Source organism: Canis aureus, chromosome 11, assembly GCF_053574225.1.
Source record: "Canis aureus isolate CA01 chromosome 11, VMU_Caureus_v.1.0, whole genome shotgun sequence".
NCBI lineage: Eukaryota > Metazoa > Chordata > Mammalia > Carnivora > Canidae > Canis > Canis aureus.
The window spans coordinates 54,910,354-54,929,054 of record NC_135621.1 but is presented as its reverse complement, the minus strand read 5'-3'; the positions used below and the strand labels follow the sequence as shown (position 1 = coordinate 54,929,054).

Sequence of the window (18,701 nt, the reverse complement as noted above, 5' to 3'; positions counted from 1 at the left end):
CATCAGTTCTTGGCAATAATTTAAATTGTGTGAGATACAGAATACAGTTTAAAAATGATTTTAAAATTCCAATTTGGGTAGCAGGCAGTTGAGAAATGTGATTGCTGTAGAACAAGGAGGTTTAGAAGTAGTTTCATAGTGCAGGGGAGAGATGATGGCTTGATTTTAGGCTGAGCTTGGAAAGCCAGGGTAAGCCTAAAGATACTGGTTTATGGGTATTTACTACAAAAGTAAAATGAGGTTGTTTTAGGACTAAACCTAAAGGTCCTTTAGTCCTAAAGGAACTAAAACATTTTAGTCCTCTAAAGGGACTAAACCTTTAGTCCTAAAGAAACTGCCAGGAAGACTAAGATATAGTGAAGTTAAGGGATAACTAATAAACCGTTGAGTATCTTCCCTGAAAAGAGTTTCTGAAATTGACCTTTTTTTTTTTTTTTTTTTTTTTCAAGAGACCTATGAAGGATACAGATCTTGTATCTCAGAACAAAACATCTACTTGAATTGCCAACTTTGATTTCAGTATTGAACATTTGGTGTCCTCTGATTTTAGATGTGGTTTTGGATGGTGCTTGTTCAATCCCATGTGTGATTTGTTATAAAAGTTTCCACTTGTTTACTCTTCAGCCTAGATATATTAGGTATTAATGACTCCCCATGCTTTTACTTTGAGTAATTTAACAAAATTTAAGTAGTGAGAGGAAATAGTGGCTTCAGCTTTCTCCCTAGAAAAAAACATAAAGCAAATAAATGAGTGTTCCCTGGGGATTAAAGATGATTTTTCTTCAAACAGGGCACACCTATTAAAAAAAAAAAAAAAAAAAAAAAAAGAGGTCTAGATTTAATTTGTCTCCCAAGGAAAAGCCTATATTAAGGTATATGGTCAAGATCTGACCTGTGGATGTTTATTTGTGGATGTGCAACATAAGATTAAAATTAAAAATAATGATACAAATTTGGAGGCAGAATTCAGTTGTTCCCTGGGGTAAAGGAAAGCACTTTTTCTGCAGAATAACTCTCAGAAATTAGCCCAGTCTGATTGCAGTTTTTCTACCAGCCTGTCAATAACAAACATTGAAAATTAGACTTGTGTCCCAATTTGCTGTCCAAGGTCCAATCCTGCCAAAGCAAAGCTTCCAGGATCGTACTTTCTCCAGTTCAGCCAGTAGGAAAGAAAAGCAGAGAGTATTATTTCAGCTTTTTTCCCCCCAAATGCCACTTATAAGAGATTGTGAGAGCTTTCTTAAGTTTCCCAAGAGTTTTAGCCATCCAAATCTACAAAGCACTTACTCTTTTTAATGTATGCTCTTTTTAATTAAAATGAAAGTGAGATGTTTAAGAAGCACCAAAAAAAAAAAAATACATATGAATAAACAGGAAAGCTGAGTCAAAGAGCTAATTATACCTTGACACTTGCATTCTGCTGCTGTAAGGCAGAACTGGGAGTCCTTGCTCTAATTGCCTTATGCTCTCTCTTTTAACAAAAGAGGAAAAGTCTTACACCAGTTCATTTACCTGCTTTTGGTTGATGGCTTCCAAGCTGCACATTCCAGCCTCAGCATCTCTTCCCTAAGACCCTGATTCATAGCATCTGATCCCTATGGATCACTCCTGCCCAAATTCCACATGTTTAGTCTTGAATGCAGTTCCCTATCTTCTGTCCAAATTATCGCTGCTTCAAATTCTGTTGTCTCCTAGCCTGCATGATTTACATTTTTGTAAATTATTGTCTTTTTTTTTTTAACAATAGTCATAAATTCTATTGTGTTTCTCAATAGACTTTGACTTTACTTATCCAACATCATTTATCATGGCCCCTTTTGGAAACTCCTGCCTTCTGGCCAAGTCTGGCATTTTACACTTTTTTGAATGCTGTGTTTATTTTATCTGTGCTTTTCTCTAGGCCTGGCACTACATTTATGCTATTAGAGAGTAGTGTACCCTATACTTTATTCTGGTCTAAACACTTCCATGATGCTCCATGTTACAACCAAAGTCCATACAATCCTTCTATTTTTCTGATTTTATAAGGCACATTTAGCTTGAATCTTGGATTCAAGAGAATCAAATATCGGGCTTCATAGAATTCTTGTGTTTCCTAATCTGTTTATATCAAATTAAAAGATACTTATCAAGTCATTGTCCTCTTTTTGTTAGCAAGTTCAGCACTTTTGGGTCTGTAACTAAATATGTCAAAGGAACCTCTTGAACTTCTAGCGCAGCTCAAGGCATACGTCAAGCATACAAATGACTGTAAACTAAATAAAATAAAATAAAATAAGACATAAGTTTGACATTTTGTCATTGTATTTATACCAGAAACATGGAAACAACCTAGAGTTCTCATTCTTCTGTATCTCTCACTATAATCAACATAGAATGAAGTACACTGTAGATGTGCAGTCTTTACCAAACATACCAACACAGTCACACACAGTAGCCATTGTGTGTTGAGTGGATGCTCAATACCCACCACTTCCTTACCTTTTCTGAAATCCTCACAACCTTGAGAGGTAGGCATTTCACATATGAAGAACCCATTTCACATATGAAGAATCTGACTTTTTAAAAGATTTTGTCTATTTATTCATGAAAGATACAGAGAGAGAGGCAGAGACACAGGCAGAGGGAAAGGCGGGCTCCCCGGGGAGAGCCCGATGTGGGACTTGAGCCTGGGACTCCGGGATCATCCCATGAGTCAAAGGCCGATACTCAACCCCTGAGCCACCTGGCTGTTCCAGAAGAATCTGGCTCTTGAAGAAGTTATATAACTTAATGAATCTGCACTAAGATAACAAGTTAAGTGGCAGAGCCAAGGCTTATAGCCAAATACAAGGAAAAAGCCTATGTGCTAGTCCCTACTCATTACTGCACAACTACTGGAGTGTGGATACCTTTGTTGTCACCTCAGATCAGTCCACAAGTAACACCCTGGAGAGAGAGAGAGAGAGAGAATAAAATATATTTATATATTTTTTACTAGTGCTAAAAATGAGGGTATATTGAGATTTTTTAAGGAAATAATTTCCAAATGTTCGAGATTGTCTGGGTTTATGCATGTTCTCAGCATCTTCTGCTAAAAGTGCCCCAGTTCCTTCATTGCCTTGTCAATTGCATACATGGCCTACTTAAAGGATATGAGTAAAAATCAACCCTTCATCAGCTTGAAGAATGGCTAACAGGCTGGCTTCAAGTCTGTAGGAACCTGTCCCTTATTAGATGTCCATCCTGGCTTTTGTTCATACACAGGGTCATTAAAAAGTGTATCCTGCTTCCCATGCCCAGGATTTTGCCTGCAAGATCCCATTAGTGCTAATGGGTCATTTTAACTTCCATCACCTTGAGGATCAAAAGGAGAAGCTGCATCTTTGATGAAGTGCTAATGCTACGTGGGGCTCAGGCCACTTAAGGGTTTCCTTTATTCTCTTCATAGGGCAACGCACCAGGGGACTTTAGACCACTATCTACTATATGAAGAGTTTATAAAGACAGTATTAAGTGGTGGTGCTAAGTGCAGCTTCAGTAATGAAGATGAGAATGCATTCCCTACTTATAAATCCAATCTCATCCACCTTAGTATATGATTGAGGCTTGTATCCTACACTACTTGAATCAATATGTTCTGCTCTTTAATAACACAAGGGAGAGATTACTACTTCTTTTCAGTAATCTCAAAAAAGTTGTTCAGGCACATATGTTTGCCAAGAGGAAAAAAATAGGATTGTGGCAGGAAGCGGGGAAAGGAAGTAAGTGCATTTTAGAATTAGCTCTCTCGCCATGTGTTGCCTTAGCATTCTTTCTCTCTTGATTCTTTTCTACTGTGACCTCAATCCATCAGGTGGCTGACAATGTGTATTGAGTGCGCACTGGGCTCATAGCCCATTATGAGGCACTGTGGGAGAAGGGGAAACAGAGAGATCCAGTCTGTCTCTTGCAGGAGATTGCAATTGGAAAGAGGAAGGATAACTAGCAAATGCATAGTGTCCCATACATAATTTTTCGTGTAAGTTCTACCTCTGAAAAGCCCAAAGCAGTGCTGAGAATTCTTCATTTACCTCCCTTCTGTTTTCTAAACTCCATTCATTAGGCCTAGAGGAGAGCTGAAGTTTTCTAACGAATTTAGCTCAACAAATCAATGTAGGGAGTATCTCCTTGCATTGATATGTGGCATGTAACAGTGTAGATCTCTGCCCAGAATCTCAGATGTGCAAGAAAGGTATCTCTCTATTTTTCTATAACTCACCATGGTTTCCAGTTTGGGTTCTGATTCTTTGAGTTAGTGAAAATGTAATCTCGGGCAATTTTAGTTCCCTTATTTCCCTGAGATTGTGTCTAAATTATTTGGGGTAGGGGGACTTCACTGTATGAATCTTTTGGGAGATAGAGATTACATAGAAGCTGGTCTCGAATATTCTATATTCATAGCTCAGGTGCTCACTGAATTGCCAGCATCTTCATTCTCGTGTCCATGACCCATTAAGGTCATTCTTTTTCTGTTTATTTCTATGAAACTCTGGGAATTGTTGTGTTGCTCCCACACCACAGTTAGAATATGGGAAGTTCTGTGAGGCTGCCTAAGTTCCTAGCATGTCTAAATCTACTAGGCAGTCATCTTTTCTCAAGGATTTCACTGTTGCCTCTGGGTTCTCTTGAGGAAGTGCACACAAATCGATACCATTCTCTAAACTTATCTAAAGCTTTGACCTCCACCAGGGTTCAGCCCTTAAATTAGAGCACTATGTCCTCTTTTTGGTATTCTTCAATGACTATGTTCACATTTCTTTTCCTCCAGTTTTCTCTCCTGCCTGCCTACATGACAGTCAGGGAAGCTTTATTCTTCTCATGTAATTGCCTATATATTCTCTCTTTCACTCCTTTTAAGAGTCTTGGCTTTTAAGACTTACACGTAGAAAGATAACTTGCTATCTTTTGTTTCTGATTATTATCCTTTCTCTGAGATAACTAAAACACAATGATTTTAAATTTAAGTGAAAGGAAAGACCATGGAGATAAATGAAATATGGTAGAAAAAATAAGATTTTTCAAAAATAGTATCCCATTTCAGATGAAAACCATGCTAATTCTTTAATATTAAGAATATGGCAATAGTCAAAAGATGTTTTGTTTTATTTAAAATGAAGGGGAAGTAAATATATTCCATACAAATCCTACAGAATCAGTGACATCTAAATGTAATACTTAGAGCTTTAGTTAATATATCAAGGACCTAAGTCCTCAGCTTCTAGGGCGAGGTGACTTTAAGCAAGTCCAATTTACTCCTCAGTGCAATTCAGGACTGCTATATCTGTAGTTTGAGTTCAGCCTACTTACAATCTAGTTGGTTAGCTTATTACTGTTTCACAGATGCCGACAGAAGACACAAACTTTCTGGGTCAGAGACCAAGGACTTTATTACTCATGACTCAACAAACAGCATGAGCATTCACCTGGTTATCAGTTCTCCTTTATCCCAGGCCCCATGAAGACAACACAGAGGGACCCAGAACCACTAGGAATGTAGGAGTTTCATGTTGCATCAGGGAGAAGGCATCAGGTGGCATGAAAGTTAGGAGGGTTAATGTCATAGAGAAAATTCAACTGACAATGAAAAGTTGGAAAAGTAAATGGTTCAATTGAGTATGTTAGCAGAACTTTTAAATAGGAACATATTTTATGGAATGTTGGCGTCACCCTCCATATCTTCTTCATTGATTAAATGTTTATTAAAGTCAGTGAGTTATATCTTTTCAGTGTCCTATAAATATGGTTGATAATTTTGATAGGAAACAAAACATAGTCAAACATGGATTGCAATTTCTCTTTTTAAGTAGTGACCCATAAAGTTGGGAAATTTCAAACCTAGAGGCATGAAATGACAAAGCAGAGCACAGTGTTCCATTAGAAACTACAATAAGGGACGCCTGGGTGGCTCAGTGGTTGATCGTCTGTCTTTGGCTCAGGATGTGATCCTGGAGTCCCGGGATCGAGTCCCACATCAGGCTCCCTGCATGGAGCCTGCTTCTCTCTCTACCCATGTCTCTTCCTCTCTCTGTGTATGTCTCTCATGAATAAATAAATAAAATCTTTAAAAAACAAACTGCAATAAAATTAGAAAAAAAATGATAACTTGTTAACAGATCCCTGGTATAACTTCACCTAAAAAAGAAATACCTGAAAAAAGATGTAATATTCATTTTTTTTTAATTTTTATTTATTTATGATAGTCACAGAGAGAGAAAGAGAGAGAGGCAGAGACATAGGCAGAGGGAGAAGCAGGCTCCATGCACCGGGAGCCCGATGTGGGATTCGATCCCGGATCTCCAGGATCAAGCCCTGGGCCAAAGGCAGGAGCCAAACCGCTGCGCCACCCAGGGATCCAAGATGTAATATTCAGATACATGCAGACTCTTACGCAAGTCAGTCAGTGAATTCAGTAGGTACAAGTAAGGATAATGGGCTTACACCTAGTAGAAAAGGTAATCGTGGACTCTAGAGAGGATTGGTTGAGCTTCTGATTAGCTGAAAGATCCAGAGTTCTCTAAGCAGAAGGTTGACTTGAGTATCTCTTCATATTTTTACTGTGGTGGATAGTTTCTTTATTTTATCTCAATTCTCAGGAGAACCTATGGAAGACATTTTATACTTTGTATTTTAGAAATGAGGTTTCTAATGATCAGAGAAACAAACAACAAAAAAAAAGACGGTAAAAGTCACAGAGTTGATAAATAACCAAGCTCCAGTATCAGTGCAAGGATATGCAACTCCATGGCCCATATTCCTTCCACTTGGCTACACTAATTGAGCTTAATCAATTTTCTGTGAAAAATAGCTTCTAGAAATGTCTTTGAGTGCTAATATATTCCTCACACACTTCTATTATTTTATATTTTTAGGAAAATCTCTAGTTATAAGTTGACTTTTTAAATTAATTTAATGAAATATGAACCAAACTATCTTCTTCGCTTCCTACTGTATGTTTAAAGGAATGATGAGTTACTTTTATAACCAAAACTTTGATCTTCCCACAGGTGACTTGTATATAGGAGGAGTGGCTAAAGAAACATACAAATCTTTGCCGAAACTTGTCCATGCCAAGGAGGGCTTTCAAGGCTGCCTGGCATCAGTTGATTTAAATGGACGACTTCCAGACCTCATCTCAGATGCTCTCTTCTGCAATGGACAGATTGAGAGAGGATGTGAAGGTACTAGATCTTTGTTATCAAACTCTAAGTAATTCTAATTGTACCCATAAATAAGAACAAATGTCTCTAGTCAGCAAAATTTATTTCTGCCAACTATTCAAACTCCCACATAGGGTTTAGAAATCCTTATTTTTTTCACTTTTCATGTTTCATCCCATAAATCTTAAATTTTCTGTAGGTTTGCAAACCTACACTAAGGCCTTCTGTAAGGTGGGGAGCTCTGTGTATGCATCTTGTTATTTTCTACTCCTTTATAGTCTGTAGTTCACCTAGCTAGTGTGTTCTGCAATGCTGGCTTTATAACATTAAATAGATAACCTGTTTAAACTAAAAAAAAAAAAAAAAGTATTTGCTACAGCAAATGTCAATAAACTTGAGACTGTTTTTTGTTTTTTGTTTTTTCCAATCTACATTCAGCAAGATGTAACAGGAGAATAAAATTCAGATACCCATTGTCACATCACTATTTGGCTTGTATCCACCTGGCACAAGAGTATATCATCAGTTTGTTTTAACAAAAATTGGTTTCTTCTATTATCCAAGACTTAATATTCTTTACTTGAGAAATGTGCTCAAGTATCTTTCTGTTCTTTTGTGCTCTCTATCAGACTAAGATCTGTAGGAGTACTTTTTGATTGCCACTTTCATTTTAGATAATTTTCATTTCAACACCTCAGATTATTTGAGCCAATTCTCCCTCCATAAATGTAATTTAATCACATTATCCTGAATTTTGGGGCTCTGGATGTGTTGCTGCTTCTCCTTTAATGTTGAAAACAGTTGGGCTATTTTGAAAATTTTAGATTCATAAGGAAATTTCATATGGGAGAGGCAAAGAAAGACATGTGAATTCCTTTCCCCCAGGAGATTATGAATCATCTCTTCTTGGCCAAAATAATGCCATTAGATTTAGCAATTACCTAAGTACGTGAAGGTTTTTTTTAAATATGAAAATACATTTTTTTTTTATCTCTGCCATATATATTTCCCTGGAAAGACAGGTGAAATTCAAACTGTATTTTAATACTGCAGGAAGATAATGCTATTTAATAGAAGCCTTTGTTGAATTTTTTTTTCCTTTGTTGAATTTTTTAATGTTATTGCTATATTTATTTTTTTTTATTTCAAATTTTGTTATAACACTTGTAAAACAGAGAAACTGTTTTCTCTGTTTCCTAAAGGAAACAAGATCATTAAGTGAATAATTCCTTCTACTGGGTGGATATAAGAATGTGGTTCACAACTTGGATTCTTAGAGGTGATCTAACCAGAGAGCGTATATACATTAAAAAAAAAAAAAAAAGTGCTACAAACTCCTGAAGTATTTGTTTTTTTCAAAAAAGGCCTTTCTACAAGTTGCTTGGTAAATGACTTCTTACCTACAAAGAGATGTTAGGAGCAGACAGAAACATTCACAGCTAAATACCTACAAGATGAAAAACCAAACACACACATTTGACCCTCCACCACGGGTACATACATGATGTGTGTGAGTGTATAGAAGGGAAAACTAATGAGGGGAAGCTGTACTGAGAAAAGATTATTTGTATAAATGATACTTGGTTTTACTTTCTAACATAATTACTAAATAACTTAGGTAAGATGATTATATATCCTCTTGGGTAACAAACTACTATTTGAACATTTGAAATCATTCAGTAGAGAGGTGCTGAGTAGCTCAGTCGGTTAAGCATCTGCCTTAGGCTCAGGTCGAATTCCGGGGTTCTGGGATCAAGCCTGACGTTGGGCTCCCTGCTCAGCTGAGAGCATGCTTCTCCCTCACCCTCTGCCCTTCCTCCTCTGCTCATGCTTGCACTCACTCTTTCTGTATCTCAAATAAATAAATAAAATCTTTAAAAAATCATTCAGTAGATTATGACGTTGTTTCCTACCTTAACTTATCTAGGATGCTTTAATATCTGAGTTTTAATAATCTTTATTCTTTTTTACCCTCCTTTTTCCTTTATTTTTAGAATATTACCCTGCCTCTCTGCCTTGACACTTCTCTGATGCTTTTATTCCAACATCAAGATTACCAATTTTTAATTTCTGAGTATTCCTGTTCTATTAGGAATAATCTCAGATATACCTGTCAGAGGTGTAATTGATGAGATACACATGTTTTTAGGATTAGTGATCAAACTCTAGATCCTTGATGAATTCTAAGGATAGTTGTCTCATGGAAATTTAAATCCAAATCACATTGGAATCACTTAACTTTCACATTAACACAAATAGTATGAATGTGACAATAACCAAATAATATCTTCTAAGCTTTTCCATCACTCTATCCAACAAGACCCACAAATCTCTCAGCCCCTTTCATTTAAAAAGTTTTTGGTCTTTCCTAATAAACACTTGCTTCCTGCCACTGTTAACTAATTGCATTGGGTAATAGTGGCTTTTATTTATAGAACACGCTGACTAGGGGAGGAAACTTGCCTTGTCCAAATCCCTTCAGATGAATGTTTCCCAAACTTGAACCAGTACCAGAATCACCTGGAGAATTGTTAAAACCCAAATTACGGAACACTACCCCCAGGATTGCTGATTCAGCAGGACCCTAGGATTTACGTTTCTAACATGTTACTACAACGATGCTGATACTGTTGTTCCAAGGACCACACTTTGAAAATTACTGGTCGGGTGGCATTTTCCTGCTTGCATAAGAGAAAATAGATACTGATAATCCACCAATAATCAGGCTCAGTTAAGCTCAGTACTGAGTCAAGATAACTTTTGTACATAAAGTCAAAGGGGGAAAATTAATTCAGACACTAATGCATAGTCTCGTAGCATTCAGCACCATAACTATTATAATAAGCTACAGAAATAATTATTAAAGCTACCATTGATTTAGCACCAATGACAATAAGTTTACATACGGTTTTTCATTTATTCCTCAACACTCTGTAAATTAGGTAGTGCTGACTTTTTTTTAGATGAGTAAATTGAGCCTCAGAGATGTAAGGTGACCTTCTTAAGGTCACACAGCTAGTACGTGAATGATGGAAGCTTTGAACCCAAGTTTGCCGTACTTGAAAGTCCAGGCATCAAAACACTTTCCTCTCTTGCTTCTTTGGTTTCCAGAGATTTTAGTTTTACCTTCACTTCTTTTCTTTTTCAGACATATCCTTATACTTAACTACTTAATACAAATGTCCTTGTGGCTTGTTCCCAATTTTATTCAGTGATAAAATAAAAGGAACATTACATAACTAAAGGGAAAATAAATTCAGGGCTTTGTCTTGTGCAAATGCCTGTCAATGTTTAAATATTGTTCTAGAAGGTGAGTATTTTGAAAAATGTGTCTTGTCAGGCATAGGCATGAATTCTCTTGTAATACCCGAATATAAAAAGAGTGTTGTGATAATGAAAAAATAATAATAATAAAGCATGTCTTTATGCTCACATAAAGATTTGGCAGGTACTCTAAGTTGCTGCTCTACAATACGGGCACATTCGTGTTTTAGGGTTGTAGTTTTACCATTTCTAGAATTTAGCATTATGTTGAAACTGTATTTCTGATAATTTTTACAAAAATAAAAGTAAAAACCGTTATCTGGCTCTTCATCAGTTCCTGTTCCTGCTCTTATCTTCTGCTGGGCAAGTAAGGGACCAGTGACATATTTATAAACAGCCCCAACCCTCCCACCCACCCCCACCCCCACTCCCTGCTCCTGAGCTTATCCCAGGGGAGAATGTGCTAAGGAGTGTTGCTTTAAGAGTTGTTTGTTGCCCTGTCTGTTTTGTTTTTAACAAACTAATTATTTTCAGTCTCTAATGCCATGGGATAAAGATCATTAGACCACTTACACCTCATAGATTGGAGAAATAACAAAAACTAAGCAATTTAGTGGTTCTTAGTTCTGTGATAAGATAGGTGAGAAAAACTGCTACATTCTTTCAGGGCTTCCAGGCCTGGGAGATTATTATTATTGATAACAACAACTATTATTATCATTACCATTAGTATACCTATCGTTGCTGTTACTATATAATTAGTTCTTATAATGTTATGGTTTCTAAATTTGTGAAAACTCAGAGGTTAGGCTAAATTCAATAACTCTCTAGGAGGGATAACTTTACTGAGAAAATTGTAATAGAAATACCATTGTAATGAGCATGTTTAAAAAGACATTTTACGAAAATGTCAATTTACACAAAGGCTAATTACAGGTAATTCTCATTTATTCACTAAAGCAGTTACCTCAAAGGCTCTCAGTGTTAATAGAATCTAATTGGGTTAGTATAATTTTTATATTTTCATAAAACCTATAAAATTGTGTTGACTAGGAACCATCTTTTGTGTTCTACCCTAAAGCTGTTTCGATGGAGTGCATCCCCTTTTTTACCTTCCCTAAGGTAGTCCTTATTAGTGAGATTCTATTGTAATAAATATTCACAGGGCAGTTGAGAAGAGTTGAAGGGAATTACGAAGGTGGGGAAATTGCTGACATAACTCTGAAATCCTTAAGTGGTATATGCCCAGCCTGGTAAGAACAGACAAACACTCCACATTGAAACTTGTAGAGGGATTTTTTTTGTAAGTGGAATGATATTGTATGTAGTCTGCTTCTCCCATCCTTTACCTCTCTCATCCACCCCAAATGATATATATAGTACATTTTGATAGTTTGGTGTCACTCTGAAGTCCAACTGTTGGCAGTGAATGGCTGGCATTACAGTTTCAAGCCCTAATTGCCATTGCAAGATAAAAAAAGATGTAGAGGGAAAGAGAAATAGAAAGGGATAATTGGTCTGCTAATGACCATGGTCTACACTGTATCTGTACATGATAAATGGTGCCACATGCTCCAAATAAGCAATATGATCACTTTGGTAATGCATTCATATCTATCCAAGAGACGAAAAATACAAACGCTCTTTTAATTTCTTTCATTACATGTCATCAGCTCAATTAACCATTATATATATACATATATAGTAAAATTCTAATAAATTACTGCTTTCTCATTTTTGCTTCTCTTAAGATTTATGGCTGTTAGTATTAATTTGTTTGCTCTACATAGCATTTTTTCTCCCCCTTTATAGCAGCATGCTTTTTGAATCTGAACGTTCTGTGTTTGCCCCATTTTGGTATTGCTTACTAACATTTAATATATTTTGCTTTTTTTTTTAATTTTGCTGACAAAGTTGCATTGATGAAAGCTGACTTGCAAGGTAGATAGCCCTGTGTGTAAAAAACAAGACTGAAACCCCATAATACACAGTGGAAACCCCAAAATAACATTTTTTTTTACATTTTTCAGTAACTGTTGTTTGGGTTCAGATTTGATTTTTCCCCTTCTTGAATGTTGTGCAAGAAACCTCATTTTATAGCATAGTTTGTATAAAGGCTTTCAGTCTTGAATATGTTTGTATAGTGATTGCCTCTAGTGCTTTGATCATCTTTTTTTTTCTTTTTTAGTTCTTTGTTTTTCAGTGTTCTAGTTATGATTCTTTAGAAATAGACTAGAATTCTTTTTACTCGTATGTTAAATGGGGGCATGTCATTTATACAAACTTTTTCATTTTATGTTTAACTGCATGAAATTGTTAAAGCATGTGATTTGATACTTGCCAACATACCTATCCAAAACACCCAACAATCATAACTTTATCCATAGTTTGTGCAGGGAAACTTCTAGGACATTTTTGCATAACTCTTTTCAGTTACTTTGCCAATCTTTATCTCAATTTCATGAAGCTATTATCTCCATTTCTCATGGTGTCTCTATTCATTGGTCAGAAGTTAAGGAGATCCATGCATTTTTCTAAAATTCAAATGGTGATAGAGAATTACTGATGATGGAATGAGATCACTTGCTACCATGATCATACTAGAAGCTATGTGCTTGTTTTTACTATTTGTTGGTTTAGTTTACTATTATAATGTATTTTGTCCTATATTTGAAACTTCAGAAAACCTTCGTATTACAGCTTCTCTGTTGCTAATTCAGGTGTGTGAACTAGAACTTTCAAAACTGGTTTGGTCATGTAATTTGAGGTGTTGGCAACTACTATATGTGACCTAACTCATGTATAAAGCACTTGTGGATGTTTTTTAAAGAACCCAAGTTTCTTTTGGATTATTTTTGCAGGACCCAGCACAACCTGCCAAGAGGACTCCTGTTCTAATCAAGGCGTGTGCTTGCAGCAATGGGATGGCTTCAGCTGTGACTGTAGTATGACCTCCTTCAGTGGGCCACTCTGCAATGACCGTAAGTACCTCTCTGAGTATGAACTCAGATAGTCATCATTGCTTCTAGTTACTGTGTGATGCCCAGAGTATGAAACTGGGAGTCTTTATATTATCTGTGAGTTAAGCTGTCATAATAAGGAGAAGCAGTTGTTTCTACAGAAAGGACATTTTTGAAATTCTAAAGTATTTATCAAGGATGCCATTAGCTAAATGCTGTGATGATGGGGGAGCCTTTGGTTTGTCACTGTTTACTATAATTTTTTAATTGCTAATGGTCACCTTGTTGAAAATATTTGTTCATTTCCTACAGATGACAATCCTCCCCTAGTTTCCAAAAGAGATTCCTTATTGCTTTATATTAATATTTAATTCCAGAAGATTATATGTTGAGGGCTGTAATTTTCGTGAAAGGTGACATGTTTCATTATGCTTCTCTTTCTATATCTTTTTAAACCCATATCTGCCTTTTGCTTTAAAACACAGTATGTTTAAACTTTGTTTTTCAAGTACCCCCTCATATATTCTAGCCAGTTGTGAATTTTTTTTCCTTTTGTCTCACAATGTAAGCATGACTCAGAAACAGAGCATTCACATTATATCATGGAGTATCTGCTAGTGCCTAATCTGTATGGTCACGGTGAGCATTTTAAGACTGAATTAACTGGTATATGGGATAAAGTCCTATTACTTAACTTTCAGATAGATCATGCTTTACGGCCCCTCATCAAAATACTAAAAGCATTTTCTTCAAAACAACAAATTGAGAAATTTTTTTTTTTCTGACAAAGCTTCTTGCTTGTGAAACAGAGTGCATAATTTATATTATAAATGGGACAACATTTAAGAAAAAGCTCTAGGATGGAGGACACAATGATTGAAGTTTGGGGCTTTGGGACAAAGACTGGGCTTGAGTATGCATGTAAAGGAAGACTAGAATTTGTTCCCTTTGACCTTTGTCTATTTGAGATTCTATTTACACCAATACATATGTGTATGACAATGTTGAAGGTGAGGCCAAACTAAAATATCCCATTGAACTGAGTTCAACAATATGATTCAACTCACCAGCTATCTTCAGAATTTCTCTTCAAAATATTGAATACAGGAATAACAAACAATTATTACAAAATAAAACAGTACTTGGAAGAGACCTGTAAAGATCACACAACAATAGATAGGGAAATATCTTGTCTCCATCCTATCAATGACTTGAAGCATGAACATGTATTCACATCATCATACATTTGTACAAAAAATAACCCCAGTTGGGGTTCTATAAATAACCTTAAATGAAGGCTCAATAAATACTTTATGTACTTACATGCACCTAAAGCAAAGCAAATAAAAAAACCTTATATGTGCTTTTGATATATGTACATATGTATACATATATGTACATATATGAAATGTAACTTCCTGCCTTTGTTCCTGTCCCATAGAAAATGGCATAAATTTATTTTCAAGGACAACCTGAAGAGTGATAATTTGTTATGATTTTATTATGGTAAATTTTTAATCCTGAATATGTTCCTGACAGATGTATGACTACATGTGGTAGCTGAGAGAGCTTTCATTGCATGAAAATGTTTTCCATTTGGCTCAAAATCTTTCTCTGAAACTTTGCTTAAACTGGTTTCCATGTTTTATAAAATAGTTGCATTTGGTTGTGTCAGATTGTATATTCTCATAAACCAGTTATGTTTGAAGAATATAATTTTCTGTGTGTATTTGCTAGACATTTCCTAACGGAACATCAAGATCCTACCCTAAGTATCATGCCGTCTTCACATCATTTTTACAGAAAATTATTTGAATGCTGCTCTTGGGTGATAGTAGTGGTGATGATAATGATAAGGCTATTTGTTATTTTCCTGTAAATAAGGTAAATGTCATTCAATAAAGGTGTCTCCTGATATGCCTCGTGCACAAATCAGCATTAAAATTACTTTGGAGGGCTCTCAGAATACATACATTTTGATTAAATCATTACCTCTTAATGGGTTTTCTGGAAATGTGAAATGGTTTCTTGGTTTGTGCATGGAGTTTTGGAGGTGAGGATATGTAGGTAAAAATCAATATTTAAAAGCTAATCTTATTTTCTTATCAACTTTAATTTATAGAAAGTACAATAGTAACTGTAACCTTTGTTAACAGGTAAACTGAAGCATATTAAAAATTTTAAGAGTTTATTTGAGCAAAAATTGATTTAAATGGAACAGCATCCAATCTAGTAGATAGAAAGGAGCTCCAAAGAACTGTACAAAATGAAAGATTTATAGGCAGAAGGGAGAGGGAGAAGAAAGCTATACTGGCAAAAAAAAAAAAAAAAAAAAGGCAGGTTGGCTATTGAAAAATTACTTTCCTTTAGGAAATGTCAGGGGTCTGTGAGGCAGGTTACCTAACTATTGCTGATTAGGAGATTCCTGATTGTTTTATGGGAGAGCAGAAACTGTAATTAAATAAATTAAGTCTTGATTTGGGGACATGGGGCTTAGAATAATTGACTCCATTTTGGGCCTGTTGTCTTTCTTTTTCTTTTTCTTTTTTTTTTTTTTCAATACCTTGAAGACATGCTTATTGCCATATTTTCTTCAGTTGTTAGATTCATCAGATAAACATTATTTATGCATGTCTCAATTTTTCTGAATTGCACAAACAGAATTAATGTGATTCCTGGGATTTTAACAAACTCCTTTTCTGTATAGAGCTTGACTTTTTTCTTTTCTTTTTTTTTTTTTTTTTTTGAAATAAGGCCATTAGGACAGTTCTTTCCTTAATGAAATTTCCATCTGTAGCTTAGGTATTTATCTATAAGTTCTGTGACAGCAGTCTTCAACTGCATAGAAAACAAAACAAGCCAACAAAAACAAACAGGAAAATGGAAATAAAACTTTTTAAAAGGAGAAAGAACACACAGTATTGCAAATAAGACACATTCTCTCCCAAATAGACCTTCTGAATATCATCTCTCTGATAAATTTCACAGAGTGGGTTACAGTAACTAGAAAAATTTATTTATGTTAGCCTGGAGATATAATTAACAATGGGAAGATGGGAATACTTTTTTAGCTTGTAAGTATAATCTTGGGTAAATCATACTAATTAATGAACTTAAAGAAATCTTTCAAAAAAGAAGCACTTATGCAAAATGATGCCAAAGGCTACTTTTAAAGAAAAGTGTTTGCGAAACCCTTATTTCCCTAGAAAATTGCCATGTAAATGACCTGCTCATTGAGAAAAGCAACTGTTGTGTGTATATGTATAGGGTAGAGTAGGGTAGTGGACTCTGCTGGATTCTTCTGTACCAATAATATATTTTAGGTCCTGCGTATAATTTTTTGGCTTATTGTAGTCATTTTTGGTTAAGTTTCCCATTTCTTATCCCCTTCTCCCCCAATCCATCTTATGCCTCCTCACCAGTTGTGTTCTTTCTTCCTATTCTTCCTAGTTTAAATATCACCAGCTCTTCCTGATTCTCTTAAACAGAGGCAATATTCCTCCTCCATTGATTCTTACAGAACTTTGTTGATGCTATGTTATCATCCATCATTATTTAGGTTTGGTCTTATCTCCCTGTAAGACTACGGCTATATGCTTCCCCTAGGTAATGTGTTTTTCTTTCATAATCCCAGTGTTTTGCACATCATGATGCATATAATTGGTAATAATAGTAACTTACTAAATCCATACTGACTAGATGCATGAATCTTGCATAAGAGTTTCTAGTACATTCTCAGCAGTTAACAATACTCTCCAAATTCATCAATTTGGAGTTCATGAACCTCTGTGGTCTGACCCTAGCTTTCATTTTCATCCTTATCTGTTGCAGAACCTTGTCCATATGGCATGTTACTGCCAATTAACTTACTTATGGGTTTCTGAACAACATTATACTTTCCCAATTTCCTTACCATTGCTTATGCTAATTTATCCTCCTGAGGAATGCTCTCATTCCACCTGGGATAAATTCCTTTCACTATATCTGTTTGAAGAAATATAATTTCATTTTCAATCTCTACTTAACTGTTTCATCCCATGGAAACTTCTCTAGCCCTTGGAGCTGGGCCTTATCTTTCCCCTCTTCTGAAATCTTGGAGTAAAAGATTTTTTAACATATATTGTAGCTGTTTGTGAACTTTTTCTTGGATGTAACCATTACCTCATGCTTGCTATATGCCAGTTCTGTGCTAAGAGTTTACACATTCACTATATAAAAATCAACATATCACCTATTCATACTCGCACATACACACTTGCACACACATGCACACACACATTTCCCATCATCAAACCATTGTGCTATACAATAAACCCTTTTCTGCTTTCACCCTATGTTACAGAATACAATGCAACTATGTTAGCTAATTTAATGTCAGGGTGCAGAAGATGAATATGGCTATGATCACATGGAAAAAAGTGAACATAATAACATTGTCACATTACATTAGTACAGAATTGTTGTGTGCCGGATTATAGTTCAGCTTCAATGGTGTCTGTTACCATAAGGGAATAATACATCATAGTGCTGTTATTTTGGTGCTAGGAGGGTATGGTCCCTGCCATTAAAAGACTATTTTCAGAATTCTAAATCTGCCAGAAGAAAATCTTTCTCATAGGAATTTATTGTATCTTTTGTATGAGAATTAGAAATGTTCACTGAAACAAGATTTGACTGTGACTTGTTACCATGACATTTAAAAATATCTTCAGCTTTGTTTCTCACCTTTTTTTGTTGTTTGACAAGAGAATCCAATATCCAGTATTTGAGCATCAGTATCAGAACTACTGGAAATGAATCATAACGCATATAAAAATAACTGGATCAAAGTCACATTATTTCTGTCCCATTTAGAGCTGCCAGTAGTATTAAGCTGTGAGCTGATTTGTTGCCAGTACCATTTAGGGATGAATAAAATTTAGCAATTAACTATGTCCACAACCAGATCCTCACTGTGAGTATGATGAATCTTATTAACCTTGAATCATTCAAGCATTTCTAAATGGCAGTCTCTAAGTTGTTTAAAGCAATTCAAAAGCAGTATTTACAGATAATGCCGTAGAAAAATTATCTATGGGGAAACAGGGTCAGATCTATCTTAGGTTAAACCATAAAGATTTTAAATATTGTTCATACTGATCAGAAAATGCAATAAAGACAGGAAAACATCATATATGATAGAGAAGTGTACTTTGTAATAGGAGTATTATCTTCTATTTAATATAAATTTATCTCTGTTCCTATTGGTAATAGATACCATAAAAGTAAATACATAAAGGGAAGCATAGATCTTTTCATA

The 18,701-nt window shown here is 35.4% G+C and overlaps 1 protein-coding gene across 22 annotated transcripts in view; it reads left to right on the top strand.

Annotated features, from left to right (window-relative positions):
- The window catches only part of NRXN1 (neurexin 1), a 1,110,252-nt gene that overhangs the window by 554,241 nt on the left and 537,310 nt on the right, over positions 1-18,701 (top strand). For 11 of the 22 annotated variants that reach the window (XM_077915348.1, XM_077915346.1, XM_077915359.1 and 8 more), the window contains 3 exons: positions 7,026-7,199; positions 12,357-12,383; positions 13,304-13,423. In XM_077915348.1, coding sequence (XP_077771474.1) covers positions 7,026-7,199; positions 12,357-12,383; positions 13,304-13,423 — 321 coding nt within the window. The remainder of the gene's footprint in view (positions 1-7,025; positions 7,200-12,356; positions 12,384-13,303; positions 13,424-18,701) is intronic. The other 11 variants (XM_077915361.1, XM_077915363.1, XM_077915360.1 and 8 more) reach the window with 1 other exon arrangement.